Here is a 15,935-nt window from a genome sequence, read left to right as displayed (position 1 = left end):
TATGCAAATCAAAGTATTTGCAGAAAAGCAAATAACGGAAGCGTGGTGCAAAGCCCTCCCAAATGTGGAGTTAAAGCCTCTACTTGAACGTAACCCCCCCCCCAAACTGTTATCGTATTTCTCGATTCATAACTTGCTAGGTAGTTTTGAATGGGTTCCATTCCTGCGATTGACTCTCCTCTTTCAATTTGCGCAGGTCTGTCCAAATGGTCTGAATTATTGATGCACCTCCGGGCCTGCTAATGCGCACCCGCGCACCCACTTAATAATTAAAGCCTCATATTGATTGCAGCACCACAACCAAGCGCCTCCAAGCTTTTTGCCCACTTCCTCACTAAATGACCCCCCCCCTCCCGCGCAGAGAGCCCCCAAATTCTACCGCCTCCCAGAAGTCGGTGCATGCCGCCCCCCACAGGCGGACGCTTTTAAGCGCCTTTCGAGTTTTGGAGGGGGGTTGGGCTTGGCCTGGGGAATTCTATATTCCCGGCCGTGGAAGTGAATGATGTGCCGTCTCACGTGATATCATTTTTCGATATTTGATCATTTGGCATGGAATGTCAAACTCCTAACGATCTACTTTTTGTTTGTTTGTTTTTTCCCCTCAGGTGGGCGCGGTGTTACCCAACTAACCGATGAAAATGGAGGATCATGAGTGAGCAATACGAAGCTGTAAAGGCAAGAACGTGCGTGTGCGGTCGTGTCATCTGCTGCGCTCCAAACGCAGCCAGTCATAAAAGCAAACAAAGGTGAAATTCCTTTTTGTTATGAAATATTGTCGATTTGTCGGCGTCTGCGTTGAACACTGTGAAGGATTACAATTGGCGCGGCGGCAAATTCAATAAACACAATAAGCGCTTCTCTTTGTGTGCGCGTGTGTTTGTCTCTGTGCGCTTCAGTTGAATTTGCGTAATCTCTGATGCGAGCAGTGGATCATTTATCATCCTACCCGTTTCACACAGTCTCAACAATGCAAATGAACGTAATTTCAGGCATGGGGGGGCATGGAAGCAAAAAATGATGGCACATCAATTCCAATGTTGTTTATGAAAATGTACCATACGTAGCGGGTGAGTTCACTATTTCTTTATGCATTTCTACCAAGGTCATTTCAGTTTTTGTGCATCCAAAATTGGACTCGGTGCAGCGTGTACGTCACGACGCAACTTTTTGTGCAGCGTGCAAACACCTCCTCAAAGAAAACAGCAGTGGTCGCTGTGACCTCACATTCAACCAATGTTGGGGTTTTTTTTTTGTTGTCGTTGTTCTCCACTAGCAGCCTGAGCCGCATTAGCCACATGACCTGTTTAGCATGTTTTGGTTTTTTTTCATAGCAGCAGACACGGACAAATGTCACGTCGGTCTGAAAAACGAGTCCGACAATGACACTCTCGGGCTCAAGTGCACTTCATTCAAAAATCGTCATGCAAATGTCTTTGCAAAGGTAAGCATTAGTATCCACCGCTCACTTCTTTTTTGCTGTTATTTTGTAAATTGTTCAAAAGCGACATGAGCTTCGGCGATAATGGCCATCCAGTCAGTTAGCGAGCCTGTAACGCTTGGCTTCATATTAAAATTCGAAAAGGACAGTTGTACTATTTTGAGCACCTGAAACATTTCGAAAGAAAAGGCAGCTAACGCCGACCTAAAAAAATAAACGGTGACCAAAAGTTAAATGGAGCGCAGACTCGAAATTAGTGACGTTTTTTAATTTGTTTTTTTTAATCAAATATTACGTTTCCACCGCGTGTGTTTCCATTTCATATTTACATCTATTTGTAATGTTTTCTATATATTTTTTTGTGCTCGATGCGCAAATGTTATCGTTTGCCCCAAATTTGAATGTTGCTTTTGTTTTGTACTGAGAAGGAAATCAATCGTCTTGAGACCGACGCCGGTTTGCAACATTTCCGGGTGTTCCTGAATGCAACGCGGCCCCCCTCCAGCCCTGTGAGCCAATCAGAAGCGACAAAGCCATTTCTGCTGGCGAGGACTGCAAAACTGCCGAGCGACTGTCTGCCACCTCGTCAACACCACTCGGAGCAACAGGCAGCGAGTCACCTCCGCTCCGGTGAGAGACTCAAATCTTTTGCTTTTAGACTTACTTGAAGAAAGCCTGTTTTTTTTTCTCATTTGTATTGTTTCGATCAGTCAGTCAGTCGCGTGGCGGCCAAACGGACCGCCCTTCACAGAGTAGCTCGCTGGGCAACGTTTGCATTTCTTTTTAAAGTTTGCTTTTAAAATTCCATTTTGAACACATAATCTCCCGCTGAATGTGTCAGCTGGCGTGTTTTGACTGACAGCTCCCGCATACATAGGCGGCCACCTTCCTTGCAGGTATGTGACCGATCATTTGTTGTGTCTTCACAGAAATGAGGAATGGGCACGTCGCTACGTTTGGATTTGTTTTTCGTTGTTGTCTTGCGGTGGAAGATTGGCGTGAAGAGGTTGCGATTCCCCGACTCAACCAGTTGCAATAGTTTCCTTCCTTAAATGAGCATTGTCTCGGCGTTCCGGTCGTTCTCTCGGGAGGATGCCTTCTACCGTAATCTCTCGTGTAATACGCGACACTGACTTTCCACTCGCTGGCGGTGGTGTCTGTTGGGCTTTTTGTCCATCCTTAATGGGTCGTTGCAAAGCCACCCTGTTGGAAAAGATGTTTCCGTGTGGCAAGCAACGTCTTTTTGGTAGTCCTTCTTACAACACTGTGAGAATGCGCTCTATTTAAACACCTGTGAAAACAAAGAACTCCTTTGGGGAGGAAGACTTGGCACAAGGCTTTTTTCAGCACGGCAGTTAGAAATGCAAAGCGTGTTGACTTGAGAGACGTATGCATTTGTATGAGGGAAAAAAGTAGATCTTGGACCCTTAACGAGAATGCGCGTTTAAGTTCAGAGCCGGCGAGTTTGGTAGCTTGAGCGCTCTGCCGTCAGGCGCCACAATCGGACGCAAACAAGGATGTTGAGGAGCAGTTGAGTTGGTCCGGAATGAAGAGCGCTCCTCGTCCCACTCGCATCCTCCAGCTGGAAGCGGCGTGCCTTTGCGCCGGCTTCTCTTGACTTTTGTGTCGGCGCGTGCGCGCTCTGGTGTTCCCGTCCGGCACATTAAACGGCTGCGCTCAAGGCGGCAAACAGAAGGCCGGAAAGCGAGGACAAAGGAGCCAGTCTGCGTATAGAAATGCAGCAAATCGCTCACAACGCTCGCAGCTCCATTGACCTGCCATGACCCTATTTTGGCCAACAGATGTTTCGCCTCCATTGTTGTTCCTCCAACAGGAAAGAAAATGCCAGGCGCGCCCCCCCCTCCCCCCATCTGTTGTTGTGTTACATGGCACGGCGATTGTGGTGTGGAATTGAAGGAGCAACCCTTTCAACTTGGAATGATTCCAAAGTACATCGAGTGAGTGGGGCTTCAAAGTCCCGAAAAATCCATCCCGGCTTGTCAAATGCCGCGAGGGAGCTGAAACCTGAAACCCAACGGCGCCGCTACCACCTGGAAAAAGGAAAACCCCTTTGGCTATCCCCCCCCCCCCCATGCGCATGCAGGACATCCAAATGTTGGAGCTTGAAAGTTGATTTGAGTTATTGCAGTGCCCCACGACAACGCTCTCAGGCGGTCACGCCCGCGGAAAGACCTTTGCCGGCGGGAGTTCTGCTAAAACGGCTTTGGGGGAGTACCAGTACAGAGCGGCGGATTAGTCTCGAGCCCCGTGTTGACCTTCCTGTCCCGTGATATCACGCTCGGCCCGCACGGCGCCCCGGAGACGCAAAGCCGTCACATCTGCCCCCGCAAAGGCCCATTCTCTTCGGGTAGCGATATAGCCCCCCCTGGCCCCGTAGTTAAGATGTTTTTTTTTTCCTTTCCCCAAAGAAAGCCGAGTTTACGAGTGGGCGTCTCCGGCATTCCTTCTGGCCTGTCGGCCGTGCGGGCCTCTGCGGATGCGATTGCAACACCCCGCAGCAGCCGCCCGCCCCAGCTTAGCTTAGCTTAGCGCCTTTTCAACTCCCGTCCCGCGGCATCCACGCCTGAGCCCAAGTAACCCGCCGGCGCAGCGCTTGGCTGGCCTCTTATCCTCTCATCTGAAATTCTTGTTGCGTCTTGCCGCCGCGTTCTTCGCCTTGCGTTCCTTGGCCTTGAACTCAAGCGGTTTGGGAAAGGACTTCCCGGCTCACGTCGAGCTTCCGGGCGCTCGGAGCCTTTGGCGTTTCCTCTTCGGCGGCCCCCTCGGGACATTTGTCGAGTGTGACGTGTCCCGATGAGGTCGCGTGCCCCCGAGGAGCAGAAATACCACTTTGCCGGTGGAACCGGTATGGCCGCATAGCGAGCGGGGCGGGCGCACTTGCCAGAGCGACAATGGCGGCTCCCGCTTTTGAATTCCCGCAAACGTATGACCGACCTTTGGGGGCGGCTGCTTGGAAGAGTGACGGCGCACGCCTCCCCAAAGCGAGGAGCGCCATCCATGTCGTGGCCGTCGTCTTCGGTGGCTTGTGTAAGCCAGAAATGGCCTCCGCAAGGCATTTGGCCAGCATAGCATGTGGACATGTGAGGAAGGCGTTGAGCAAAACAAGTGTGCTTCATTTGAGATGGCTGCGCTCCTTTTGGCTATGCCGAAACCATATTTGGTGGTGAAATCATGACCGAAAAAAAAAACCCAATCGTAGCCGCGCTAAAGCCGCTTTTACGCAGCAGGGCTCCTGAAGAACGCTTTGCACTGCTGCTCAGCATGTTTTGGGGTGCAAAAGTTAGCCACGCCCCAATTTCCGCGTGAAAGCGGCCGCGCTTTAGGCTGGCTGTGTTTTGTCAAGTGGGGGAGGATTCCCAGAGGTCAGGGTGAAATGCATTTCACAGCTTTATTGCTCTTGGAAGCCGATTCTGGCTTGTTTTCGCCGCCCCGACGGGTGGCCGTGAGTCAGCGCGAGGGCCTGTCACATTTCTACAAGCTCGACTTGTGTCACAAGAGAAAATGTTGTGGGGCAAAGCTGACGGATTCCACTTCATGAGCACGCTCCAGTCTTTGATGTCTCTCTTTTTTTTGCAGTGCTGTCATTTTGATGGAGCGAGACGTGGCTTCCGTCTGATTTGGTGAATCGCCGTCTTGGCGCCCGCTGCCCGACCTTCATTGTCATCATCCGAGCGGCAAATGGATGCCGTCGACACCTTGCAGAGCTCCGCCCCGGAGACCAAAGCCGAACGGATCGCCCGCTACAAAGCCGAGCGCAGGCGGGAGCTGGCCGAGCGCTACGGCGCCCCTGACGAATCGGCCTCCAAGTACGTCCGCGGTCGGGAGAGGAAAATCGCAGAGTCCAAAGAAACGGCGGCCGAGGAGGAGGAAAAACGGGAGGACGGCGGGTCGGAGCCGACGGACGCCGGGAGAGGCCCCGAGAGGCCGGTCGATGGCAAAGCCGATGGCGGCGCGGACAAAAGCGCCTTCCTGAAGCGGGGCGCCCGTGAGGCTTCCCAAAGCGAACTTCAGCCTTCCGCGGAGACGTCGACCCATATGAGGTGAGCTTGTTTATTTCAGGCCATTGCTCAACGCGCCTCGCCGAGTGCCTGCCAAATGCCACCTTGCGCAACGGCGTCAACACATCTGCCGGCGCTTCCTAAAGTGGCCATGTGTGCCGCGCCGCCTTTTCCTGTACGCGCGTGCGAGAAGCTCCTCCCGTTGGACTCGCACGTCCCCCGAGCGGTCCCGACTTGAACGATTTTGCCACATTGGGTGGAGTGAAACGTGTCGAGTCGCGGCCCCGCGGCTGTTTGAGCTGCGATCGCGGATTCCGCCACGCACGCATAGCCCGACTTGTCTGTTCTGGATTGGGGGTGGGGGGGGGTAAGGTGTTGAGACATCATTTGGACTCATTTGGAGCACCACAACCGTGCCAAGTCTTCATGCCCCCTGGTTAATCAAGGCCCATATTTGGAGAAGTTGTTCGTTGTTTCTTGTTGATCTGAGAAAGGCGGGTCCCCACACGAAGCCGAGTCAGGACACAAATGGCACACGGGCTGCTATTTCCTCAGCTGTGAAGCCACACCCAGGTGACTGGACAACTCTTTGGGCCCATTCAATCGAGTGGAGCCGTGCCCCCCCCACCCCCCAGTTGACTCAGCCACGCACATAATTACTGGCCCTTGTATGGCCAGGTGTTTGCGGGCCGGCGCGACCAAAATAGCACGGAGGAAACGGGAGCTCCGTTCCCCCAAACTTGTCCGTTGGCAGCTTTATCGGCGCCAAACGGCCTTCCTTCGATGTGCCGCGCGCGCTCTTGTCTAAAATTGGGCATTTGCGTGATGCTCGGCGGGATATTTGGAGCTTCTTAAATGCGCCGCACGTTTGCTCCGCCGCGTCATGATCAAAGTGCTGCTTTTTTTGGGGGGGGGGGGGGGGGTTGACTCATTGTCGCTTGGCCCAAAAATAACAAGGACAGAAGAGAAGCCCTTCCTCCAAAGTCCTCCCGAAACTCCCGCTGCTGCGCACTTTTTTCCGGCGACTGTTGGCCCGCTTTGCACCTTCGCTGACATCGTCTGAAATGGGACGGCAGGGAGGCCGTGAACTGAAAGTGCTTGACGGATGACTCACTCACCCTGAATGCAATGTTTAGCTTTCCTCACTTGGTCTGCCCCCCCCCCCCCCCCTCGTTATGTAGCCGGTGGCTGCGGCTGAAATCCTTCGTCACGATCACATGCTGTGATTTGTCTTTTCTTTCTTCTTAGCAGCAAAAGGGGGGGGATGTCTGCCCAAACGTTATTTGGAGAAGCTCTGTTTTTCTCGGCCTCTGTGACCTCTGACCCCGCCCAGCTGCCCGGCGCCACCGACCACCGCGATGCGTGAATGTATTTTATTTTTGGGGAGGCGGGGGGGGTGCAGTTTGGATGCTACGACTGCTGCCTCATGATTTGTCATCACTCGAGGGAGCTCACGTGCCTTCTTGCTCTCTCTGTCTCTCGTAGGCATGTGGGCGCCGATGACACGGACGAGTCCGAAGGTAAGAAGAAGGCAACGTTTGTATTCTCCCCGTTTTGCAGCTGGACTTGCTTGTGCCTCGGTCAAACGCGCTCGATACGTTGACGCTCTTCAAGTGGGACTTGAACGAGAAGGTGGCGCCCAAACGTGACACGCCCTCTGGCTGTTATTTCTTTCAGTCGAGCGCAAGACTTGGGACAGGCCGACTCCTACCGCCCAGATGTCGGAAAAGGTAAGCGCATTTTTTGACGGCGTGTGAACACAGCGCCACGTTTTTTATGATTGATTCGTTTTTTTTCCATGTAGCGCACTTGCATGGAAATGACAATCAAGCAAAGGTGAAAAGAATGCGCGCGAGTTAACGGCAGGCAAGACTTATTTGCAATTGGCCGGCTGATTTTCCCGGCGGTCGTTTCCACCGCGGCCTGAGAGCAAACGGAGCCATTCCGAGATAGGCGGGGCCGCACCTCCGCGCCGGATGGCCCGAGCGCCCTTTGAACTCTGATCAGCGGGGCCAACCCGCTACCTGGCTGAGACGAAAGGGCGGGGCCCTCGCTTGAAGTCTCCTTATTTTAGGGGGAGGGGGGGCGTCGCCTTTTCACAGCCACCGTTTGCCGTTCGGAGCAGCCGCCGCGGGCTTCTCACTCTTCCTTTTGTGTCTTTCGTCCGCAAGGATCGGCGGGATGCGAGCGGCGACCGAGTGAAGCGCCGGCAATCCCGCGACGGCGATGGATTGGAAAGCCCCAGCCGGTAAACATGACAAAGATTGTTGAGCTTGTGGGAGAGTTTGCGCCGATGCTATGAGACCTCCGTTTGCGTGACAAATTAAAAAAAAAAGGGATGGAGGAAATCCTGTATGATTTTTGGTTAAAAAAAATGTTATGAGTGCCCGGAATGATTGATTGATTTGTCAAGTGCACACCAAGTGCTCGCTTGAATTAAAAATAAATCGATAAAAAAAGAGTAACCGAGCAAAATGAATGAACTCAAGTCAACGGAAATATGTTTGTCAAGATATTTCCTGGTGGTGGGCAGTCCCCCCCGCCCAGCACGCAAACTCTGGACCGGGGAAATAGATAACGCGGGTCATTGCGGGCCATCGGCCGCTCTGTCTATGGCTGATAACTGCAGCGCCTGGAAAGCGTCAACTTTTTATCAGCCTTTGTTTTGTTTTTTTGAGGCTCATCGTCACGGGCGGCAGAGCTGAAAAACGGGATTAGCCGTGAAGGGAATTGCACCGACAGGTCGTTAGCATTGTTGACAGTGTTCCCGGTCCCGCGCCGACATGGACGAGCGCCCGCACGGGGTGATTCCTCAGTCGAGTAGCTTGAGGAATTTCTGTAAGCCTCGGAACGTACTAATAAATAACAGATGCCGGCGTAGCGGAAAAGGGGGGCCGAAGCGACCCCCCTCCCCCCTTTGCGGTCTTTTCCGACGCGTCGTCACGTCTCGGCGCCGATGTTTCCATTGAAGTGGGTCGCGCAAGAGCCTCACTTGTCTTTTCCGTGTCTCTCCGCAGCCAAAAAATGCAAGAGGAAGACGCCGTCGAGGGGCCTTGGTCGCGGGAGCGGCGCGAAGGAACCAGGGTGGGTTTCGTCGAAGCCTCGCGTGTCTCACCATGTGCTTTTCTCGGCGGATTGTCTTCCCGATTGCGTTGCGCCCCTTTTATGTTTGCTTTGAAGACCAAACCCATCACGATCAGGATATCAGGGCAAAGTTCCATTTCGCAGTCGCTCAATCCAAAAAGTCTGATGGATTTGGCGGCCGTCGGGCCGAAAGCGCCGCGCTTGAGCAGCAGGGGCACAAACGGACGTCGGACGATATTCCTCCGTTTTGAGGGGGGGGGGGGGGTTAAAAAAGAATTTGTGCTGCAGCCGTGGGTCTGCTGTAATCCCCCGCGCCCCCACCCCTCCTACCCCCCCTTCCATCCTGTGCCGGCACTTCACTCGTATAACCCACTGACCCAGAAACTCTCGAGTTACTGAAGCGCAGAGAGCGAGAGAGAGAGAGAGAGACTCCATTGTTGTGGCTTTTCCCCTCAACGTCCATCTTTCCTTTTCCGCAGACGCCCTCGCCACAGCGCCAGGACTCCGGACCGAGAGGCATCAAGGGAATCCTGAAGAAAAGCCGCTCCGCCAGCGTGGAGTCCGACCAAAGCGAGGCAGCGGCGCTCCCGCTGAGCGCCGTCACGCACGGCAGCCCCGAGAGCCGAGACGCCGACGAACGCCGGCGAGTCGACGACTCGTCTCCGGACGAGGTCGCGGACGAGGTCGCGGACGAGGGCGACTTTGGCGGCTCGGAGGAGATGCGCAGCCCCTCGCCGGACGAGAGCCCGGACGCGACGTCCTCGGTGTCGGAGGGGGACAGCTCGGACGGAAGCCGGGGCTCCTCCGCCAAACTGAGGTCTGCCGATCTCGGCGCTCACGTCGGCAGCCACCCAAAATGGCCTTTCCCGACGTCGCGCCTCCGCTAGCAATGGGGGCTGGGAAAAAAAATCCTCGCCGTTCACTTGTCGGCGCGGCGGCCCCCTCCGCAGCTGGTTTATGAAAAGGAGGCCCTTTTTGTTTTTCCTCCGCTCTCAGACTGGCGGAGTTCAGCGGCGGGGACGGCCAAAAGAGGGAGTGGTCAAAGAAGCCCAAACCGTCGGAAGTGATTCAGACGTCGCTGGCCGATCGCTTCAGCCGCCTCCACCGTGCCGAGGACGCCTGGAAGAAAAAGGTGACGCTTTGGCTTTTTCCGCTTTTTCTTTCCGTTCCATTGGAAAGCACCAGCTCGAGGCCTTGCTCCTCAATTTAGAGGCGGGCGAGCGGGCAAACGTAGGATGCTCGGCACACGTGGTGGCTCCAGATGTTTGCCGTTACCTCGGCGGGCGCCCGTCAAACCCGCGAGAATTTCCAATGCGGCTTCGGGCGGATGCCCATCAATCTTGCGCAGCGGCTGCATCCCTTTTTTTTTCCTCTCCTCCTCGCTCGTGCACTTGTTCCATTCTAATGTTTTCCACTTTTTCCTCCCTGTTGCCCCCCCACCCCCTCACATCTGTCGCTCCCTAGCAGCAGACTCCACCCCCCCTTTCTCTGACTTTGAATCCTGCCTGTCAACCTTTCCCCGTGTGTCGAGGTGAGTGCACAACACGTGTCGCGCCCCCCCCCCGAAATTGGTGCGGCCCAGGTAGCGCCTTTTCCAAAACATTTGGGGGGCCGCCGTCACCCAAAGCGAAACGTGTCGCCGCTCGCTGCGCTCATAGCTTTGAAATCAAATCACGTTCACGGGTGACTTTTTCGCTCGGCCCTTTTTGTCTTCTCGGAGCCCCGCATCTCCCCCCCCCCCCCCCCCCCACTCCCCGCGGGCTCCACCTCCGCCATCGGGCGCCACTCAAGCAAAGTGGGTTTGACGCGACCAATTTCTTTGCGCAGAAGTCCAGCGTGGACGCGTCGCCCAAGATGTCGCTGGCTGAGAGGATGAAGATCCTCAAGGACAAAGAGGAGCAGTGGAAGAACAAGGGCAAAGGAGCCGCCAACGACTCGGTCCAGTTCACCGTCGCCGGACGCATGGCCAAGAAAGGTGACGCTGCCCGGGCAGGGCCGACCAAATCCCCCCCACCCCTGTCGACATCCGGATGCCTTTTTACACGCCGGATGCCGTCTTCCGCCAGGTCTCGTGTCGGAAACGGTGAAGGGCGAGTCCCGTCTCGCTCCCGTGAAGAAGTCCAGCGCCGCCGCGCCCGCAAAGCCGCTGGAAGGTAATGGACGGCCGCGCGTCTGAAACGCCGCCGCGCGGTGACGCCGTCGCTCTGCTCCAAAGAAATCTCCAGTCGCGCCGACGTCAAGGTGGAAGGAGACAAAAGGCTGGACAAACTGGAGTCCTTCCTGGACAAACTTCACAGTCAAGGTGCGCTCTTCCTACGCGTCCTGCGTTGCGTTTTTGGGTCCTCCTCCTCTGACGCGATGGATTTGCACCCCCAGGCGTCGGCAAGAGCGCCACGTCCACCATCCAAGTGACGGCGGAGGCTGAGAAGGAAGTGATGGCCTTGGACGACGACGAGACTTTCGGCAGCTTCTTCGCATCCGTCTCGCTCTCGGCCCCCCGGGACGCGGTGGTGACCCAGGAGGACCTGAGCCGCGTGCGGGCCGACGCGCCCAAGTGGGTCCGGCCGCGGCCGTGGCGACGGCGGCGGGGAAAGCCGCCGTTGACCCGCGACGTTCTTCCTCAGGCTCACGTCGGCCGTGGCCCAGCACAGGCGCGCCGTGCGACCCTACAGGAAGTACCGAGGCTCCAGGAACCCTCTGAGAGCGCTGGCCGCCCGCAGCGACATCCGCCGGGCGTACACCGAGCAGAGGCTCAACATCGCCAACGTGGAGAGCAAGCGGATCCAAGTGGAGCGCAGTAAGCGATGGGCCCGCCTTCGCAGCCGCGCTCGTGGAACTCGCGGGGAAAGATGTTTTTGCGGGGGCCCCGGCACATCCCTCCCTGCCTTCTGTGCGCCCAGTGGCCAAACACTCCAACATGGCCGACGCGGCCTTGGCGGGCCTGGCCAGCAAGGAGAACTTCCGCAAGGTCAACCTGCGCAGCGTCAAGTCCACCGAGGTGGTGACCAACAACAGCGCGCTGCCCTTCAACAAGCTCATGCTCATCCGCATCAAAGGTCAGCCGGCGGCGGCCGACCACGCGACTCGGGCCGGGCGGGAGACGTTTTGTGCCTGGATTCCTTCCTCCCTAGGTCGGAGGCACGTGCAGGTGCGCCTGGTGGAGCCCACGTCCAAGTCCCTCAACAGCGGCGACTGCTTCCTTCTCATCACGCCCAAGCATTGCTTCGTGTGGAGCGGCGAGTTCGCCAACGTCATCGAGAAAGCCAAGGTAAGGCCTCGGCCAAAGGGCGCGCGGGGGACGGCGCCCGCGAAACCCGCCCAACGCGCCGTGCTCGGCAGGCGGCGGAGATGGCGGCCTTCGTCCAGGCCGAGCGGGACCTGGGTTGCAAAGCCTGCCAGGTGACGGTGCTGGAGGAGGGCGTCAACGCCGACGGCAAGTCGGCCAAAGACTTCTGGAGTCTGCTGGGAGGAAGGAGCCCGTACGCAGGTGAGCCCCAACGCAAAACCTGCCTTCCGGTCGGAGCTCATGCTGGCAAAGCGAAATGTGAATTATGGCCAGCGGGGGGCGGCGGCGCTTGGCTTTGGGATGTGGAGCGGAGGGATGCGCCAGTGCCTCGACTGCGGCTCGCGATTGATTCGAAAAGGAGAGAAAAGATGTCTTAGATGAAAAGCGGGAGCGGTTGTCAGTGTCACGCTTGCCCTCCCGCCGTCACAGGGGCGGGGGAGCCCGAGGAGGACGAGCTGTACGAGAGCGGCGTGCTGGACTCCAACGGGGTCTACGGCCTGCGGGGGGACAAACTGGTGCCTCACCAAGACGCCTGGGCCTCCATCCCAAGCGTCACCTTGCTCCATTCCAAGGAGGTGCGTGCAAAGTGGAAGCGGCTTCTCCGTTTTGTTCTGCTCCCACCCTCCCTTTTTCCTTTGCTCGCCCCCTCAGGTTTTGGTTTTTGACTTTGGCGGCGAGGTGTACGTGTGGACCGGCAAGGACGTGCCTTTGGGAGACAGGAAGGTCGCGGTCAAGCTGGCCAAACAGCTCTACGCCGGCAGCTACGATTACAGCAGCTGCAGGGTCAACCCTTTGGACGCCTCCTGCGCAGACGGCCGCGTTCCGCAGTTGAGTGGATTCAACGCGGCCCCCCCCCCCCCCGTCCCCCCGCCGGCCAGTGCCAACCTGGCTAACCGCCCACTTGGCGTTCGCAGGCGAGGAGAGGGCCGCCCCAGCTGGACTCTGTTTGGCCGCCTGTCGGAGCACAACGAGACGTCGCTGTTCAGAGAGAAGTTCCTGGACTGGGCAGAGAGGGGCAAGGACGAGGCCGCCGTCGCGGAGGAGCTCAAGGTGCCGCCAAAAAGCCAGCCGCCGTCCGGCTTTTGAATTGAACAGAGACTTGCTCCGTTGGCGACCCGGGGCTGAAGAACAGCCGGATGGCAAATTGTGGATGTGGGTCTACTCAGAGCCCGGTCCGCTCGGCGCCCGACCCGGACCTGCGGCCGTGCGACGCCGGCGCCCTGCTGCGCAACGAGCCGCCGCCGCTCAGCGCCTTCCTGGAGGGCGTGGACGTCCAGCGGGGCCGCGGGACGGTGAGGACGGAGGACGGCAGGCGGGCCGAGTTGTCCACGGTGGCCGTGGACGCCTGGCACATTAAGGAGTACGGCGAGGAGGAGGAGGTGCCCCCGGAGAGCCTGGGCCAGCTCCACCAAGGGGACGCCTACATCATCCGATGGAAGTACTCCATCACCGCGCTCGGTGAGTCCCCGCGGAGACTCGCCGTCCACTCGGGACCCCAGCGAGCATGCGCCCCTTTGTGCCCGCAGTGGGGAAGCGGCAGAAACCCGGAGAGCTGAGCGCCGGCCCCGCCGGCAGGGAGAGGACGGCTTGCTTTTTCTGGCAGGGCCTGCGCTCCGGCGTCGGCGAGAAGGGAACCTCGGCGCTCAAGACGGTGGAACTGGGCGGCTTCGGGGGCTCGCAGGTGGGTCTTCAGCCGACGCCCGCAACCTACGGTCCTTGGAGGGTGCGACGTCGAGCGCGTCGCACATTGCGGAAGGAAAGGAAGCTGGGAAATGCGCTTGTTGGCAGGTGCTCGTGAGTCAGGGGAAGGAGCCTCCGTGCTTCCTGCAGCTCTTCCAAGGTGGCCTGATCATCCACAAGGGCGGCCGAGACGACCCGCTCAACGGATGGGGTAAATCCTTCGTCGGCCACCGGGGGGAGCCCGCGCGCCCCAACTTTGACCATCGCCGATCCGCCCTCCAGAAGGTTGGCGCTTGTTCTGCGTTCGCGGCGAAGCGGAGGCGGAGGCCACGCTGTTGGAGGTGGAGTGCCACGGCGCCAGCCTGCGCTCGCGGGCCGTCCTCGTCCTGCTGCACGCCCCACAAGCTCGTCTCTACGTCTGGCACGGCTGTAAAGCGCACGTCGGTGCCAGGCGGGTGGCCAAAAAGGCCGTGGAGCGGCTGAGCCAAGGGTAGGAAGCGCGGCGGGGGCAAGGGGGGGGGGTCCCAGATGGCCGACTGAGGGTTTGCGCTCTGCTTCAAGGTGTCCTCCCGAGTTGGGCCTGAGCGGCGGCGACGGCGGCCGTGTGAAAGTTGAGGAGGTGGAGGAAGGAAGTGAGCCTGCGGAATTCAAGAAGGTTCTTGGCTTGCAGGACAGGAAGTCGTACGACTGCATGCTTCAAGGTTTACACGCCTCCTCCAAAAGTGCAGCCACGCGTTGAGAAAAATGTCCGGGCCAAATATCGAGCGTCGGCAAATCATGGCCACTCCGCCTGAAACAAGAATAATCGTCAAACGCGTCGGCCGCTTTCAGACCCCGGCAAGTACAACCACACCCCTCGGCTGTTCCGGCTGAGCGCCGGCTCGGGTCCCTTCGAAGGCGAGGAGCAGCTGTACCCCGCCAGGGTGGCGGAGGGCGTCGCCGCCATGCCCTTCCTGCAGGAGGACCTTTACTCGGCGCAGCAGCCCGGTAAGGCCCGCCGGCCGTCCGTCCGTCCGTCCGCCCGCTCCTCGCCTTTTGCCCATGGTACCCGTTGCCCGCGCCAGCTCTCTTCCTGCTGGACAACCGCATGGAGGTGTACCTGTGGCAGGGGCGGCAGCCCGAGGAGGAGCGCTGCACGGGCTCGGCAAAGATGCGCTGGGACAACGAGAGGAAGTGCGCCATGGAAACGGCGCTGCAGTACTGCCAAGGTTGGCCGTCTTTACATCGCCGTATGCGTGTCCGCGTGTCCGTCCGGCTGCAATTATTCTCGCACTTCCCGCTTGCAGAAAAGAGCTCTCGGCGCCCCCCGCAGGCGTATCTGGTCACGGCGGGCTGCGAGCCTCTCACTTTTACCAATATCTTCCCTTACTGGCAAACGGACCCCGACGTTGGCTCCAAGGTGAAGAATCTTTTCTTGGCCCGTCACTGCAACTTTGTGCGCTTGCCTCACATCCGGCGCCCCCCTTCATTTGTTCAGACCGAGGGCTCCAAAAACAAAGTGACCTTAGTCAAGGAGGAGCTGTCCAAGCTCAGTCAGCGCCAGTACTCTCTCGAGGAGCTCACCGGGTCGCCCCTGCCCGACGGAGTGGACCCTCTCCGACTGGAGGATTATCTCTCCGACCGGGACTTCAAGGTAAGGGGGCGGCGGGGGCCACTTTGGAGTCCAGAACAAGCTTGTAACCTTCCTCTCGCAATTTGTTGTCCAGAAACTCCTGGAGATGAGTCGGGTGGAGTTCAACGCCTTGCCAAACTGGAAGCAGAAGAACCTGAAGAAAAGCAAGGGTCTCTTCTAAAAAAAAAAAAAAAAGAAAAGAAAATCACCTCATTTTGTAAAACAAATGTACAATTGTGTATAGTGTTTTGGAATGCTCATGATAGCCAATTTTTAATTCATCTTTGTGTTCCTCTCGTTTGTGCTAAGCGCTTCGTGCCCATATCGTGTCATAGTTTGTAATCTCCTCTCCAATTGTCTAAAAAAAAAAAGAAAATGCTTGTGGTTAAAACGTGCGGGTTCTTCTTCCCCCCCTACCCATTAAACTGTCGTCAGTGAGCAAAATGGATTTAGTGGCCTTAGGCCCTCAAGGCGTTCTCTCTATACGCGTTTCATTTGGTGATAAATAATGGAGGATTATTTTCATCCACCTTCACCAACTGAACGACTTCTTTGGGACCACATTTTTTGTGTCAAAATATTTTCATTGTAAGTGCGTTTGTGTGTATTGAGTCATCACGCATTCCGCAAGGCATGAGCCTTTTTTTATTCTTTTTTTTTTGTAACATGTATGTCGCATGGCTTACTAACTTTTGCATTATGGTTAAGATAAGATATCCTTTATTCGTCCCACACTGGGGAAATTTACAATTTATGTTTGTATAAAAAATATATACAGATATGTATGTAGATGGATGGCAGTTTTTATCATTTTTG

The 15,935-nt window shown here is 56.9% G+C and overlaps 1 protein-coding gene across 3 annotated transcripts; it reads left to right on the top strand.

Annotated features, from left to right (window-relative positions):
* The first annotated feature begins 991 nt into the window (after positions 1-991).
* svild (supervillin d) lies at positions 992-15,396 on the top strand. 3 transcript variants are annotated; one of them, XM_052069328.1, is made up of 30 exons: positions 992-1,441; positions 1,867-2,068; positions 5,036-5,499; positions 6,943-6,977; positions 7,135-7,187; positions 7,629-7,705; positions 8,475-8,541; positions 9,021-9,358; positions 9,538-9,673; positions 10,369-10,516; positions 10,608-10,694; positions 10,757-10,843; positions 10,918-11,095; positions 11,166-11,338; positions 11,442-11,597; positions 11,673-11,809; positions 11,881-12,028; positions 12,257-12,402; positions 12,479-12,654; positions 12,742-12,877; positions 12,994-13,285; positions 13,354-13,508; positions 13,616-13,718; positions 13,790-13,997; positions 14,069-14,208; positions 14,339-14,494; positions 14,572-14,715; positions 14,794-14,906; positions 14,985-15,140; positions 15,214-15,396. In XM_052069328.1, exons 3-30 carry the CDS (start codon positions 5,138-5,140, stop codon positions 15,298-15,300), a joined length of 4,194 nt encoding a protein of 1,397 aa, XP_051925288.1. In that variant the 5' UTR covers positions 992-1,441; positions 1,867-2,068; positions 5,036-5,137; the 3' UTR covers positions 15,301-15,396. The 3 variants fall into 3 exon arrangements, with proteins under 3 accessions (XP_051925288.1, XP_051925286.1, XP_051925287.1); XM_052069326.1 differs by having other exon boundaries at positions 1,867-2,334; XM_052069327.1 differs by lacking the exon at positions 992-1,441 and having other exon boundaries at positions 1,481-2,334.
* Positions 15,397-15,935: the final 539 nt, after the last annotated feature.

Source organism: Hippocampus zosterae, chromosome 7 (assembly GCF_025434085.1).
Source record: "Hippocampus zosterae strain Florida chromosome 7, ASM2543408v3, whole genome shotgun sequence".
Lineage (NCBI taxonomy): Eukaryota > Metazoa > Chordata > Actinopteri > Syngnathiformes > Syngnathidae > Hippocampus > Hippocampus zosterae.
Note: the sequence above shows the minus strand (reverse complement) of the source record. Positions and strands in the feature narration are given on the sequence as shown.

Coding starts and splice junctions, on each gene's coding strand:
- svild (XM_052069328.1), top strand. CDS start 5,138: ATGGATGCCGTCGACACCTTGCAGAGCTCCGCCCCGGAGACCAAAGCC. Junction 6,978..7,134: donor TGACACGGACGAGTCCGAAG/GTAAGAAGAAGG, acceptor TATTTCTTTCAG/TCGAGCGCAAGACTTGGGAC. Junction 12,403..12,478: donor CCTTGCTCCATTCCAAGGAG/GTGCGTGCAAAG, acceptor TCGCCCCCTCAG/GTTTTGGTTTTTGACTTTGG.